The following is a 1,432-nucleotide window of genomic DNA, read 5'->3' as shown; positions in this document are numbered from 1 at the left end:
AATTTCTTTATGCAGAAAATGAATTTTTTTCTGGGCCCTTCAAGGTCTTTTCAGGACTGTATTACAAAAGTTGTTGTGTTTTTTTCATTTTAATGCTACTTAAGTATGTTAAGAGTTCAGAAACATGCAGTATCAACAAAGTCATAAACTTACTAAAAGCTGTTAAAAAGCAGCTTACACACAAGAGCTCAACAGAGCTCAAATGATCCACAAAAACGTCTTTTTTTGAGTACTTCTCAGAACTTTGTATGTTGTAAGGCCATGATGCAAACCTGCGTTTGTGTCTGGGTGTTCTAGAAGGCAATTCTATGAGACTGTCCCTGGCGCAACCTGTAATCAGCTTTACTTTGCTGATAATCACCTTTAACTTTGCCAAATGAATGGGCTTTTCCTTCCTTGTAAAGTGTGCAAAGTGTGTTCGAAAGGCTATACTCTAAATCTCATACTGTATGGTGACACTGTAGGACTTTGAGAGTTTGTGAGGTGAAGTTTGCAAACTTTCAGTGGTTTCTTTATATTTTTATTTATATAATTTTATAATTTTTATATATAATAACATACAATGGGATTCTGCTAAAAATATGCTTCGAGTTATGTATTATATTATATTTTAGCAAATATGTAAGTGTATGAACTCCCTTCTTCAACATGCTATATATGATGATATATATGATTTTTGGTACACATACATTCTCTTTTGTTCTTTCTCGTCAGACTGTATATTTATGGACCCACATCTCAAGGAGAACGTATGCAGATCCTTCAGAACTTTAAACACAATCCCAAAATCAATACCATCTTCATCTCCAAGGTAAATCTCCAAACCTACCTTTGCTCACTTTCCTGTGAAAATGTAGATTAGTATTTTTAATTTCTAACTTTTAATTTCTGAGGTGTTATTCTTAGCCTCTTTTACACAAATGAAAAAGTCTGCAACCTATGTCAATAAATAATTATTTTCATTTTAAGCAGCATTTAATTCAATCTCAACACTACTTTTACACAGTCAGAAGTTGATGTGTTGCTGTAAATGCAAAGTTAATAGAGTTCATCAGAGGTGAATTACACTAACGTGACCCTTTAATTCCCTTCAGAACTTGACGTTCCAACTATATTTCAAGAAAACAAATACAGTTCTGCATTTTAGGTGCTTTAGAAATGCTAATAACATTCATGTGTCTAAGATGTGTTAAGCCATTTTTTTACCATAAGCTTTTCTCCTTTTTTGGCATAACTCGTTTAACAAAACAAACACTCTGCTTGCTGTTTAAAACATCATAAATCTATGTATCTTTCAAATTCTAGCAGACTAAATACGTTTCTGAATGTTGTCGAGATTGAACCCTTGTGTCCACAAATCATGATAAAGTAAATAAACATTTGAACAATGAACATTTGGGCGGCATTATGCAAATCTTCCCACATAGTGAGG

General features: G+C 33.0%; 1 protein-coding gene across 1 annotated transcript in view; it reads left to right on the top strand.

Annotated features, from left to right (window-relative positions):
• Positions 1 to 1,432, top strand: part of LOC107581348 (TFIIH basal transcription factor complex helicase XPB subunit-like) — a 22,506-nt gene that overhangs the window by 18,410 nt on the left and 2,664 nt on the right. The window contains 1 exon segment of the mRNA XM_016266873.1: positions 715 to 811. Within this exon segment, the coding sequence (XP_016122359.1) occupies positions 715 to 811 (97 nt within the window).

The sequence above is a fragment of the Sinocyclocheilus grahami genome, unplaced genomic scaffold, assembly GCF_001515645.1.
Source record: "Sinocyclocheilus grahami isolate Dianchi unplaced genomic scaffold, SAMN03320097.WGS_v1.1 scaffold34.1, whole genome shotgun sequence".
Taxonomy (NCBI): Eukaryota; Metazoa; Chordata; class Actinopteri; order Cypriniformes; family Cyprinidae; genus Sinocyclocheilus; species Sinocyclocheilus grahami.
Note: the sequence above shows the minus strand (reverse complement) of the source record. Positions and strands in the feature narration are given on the sequence as shown.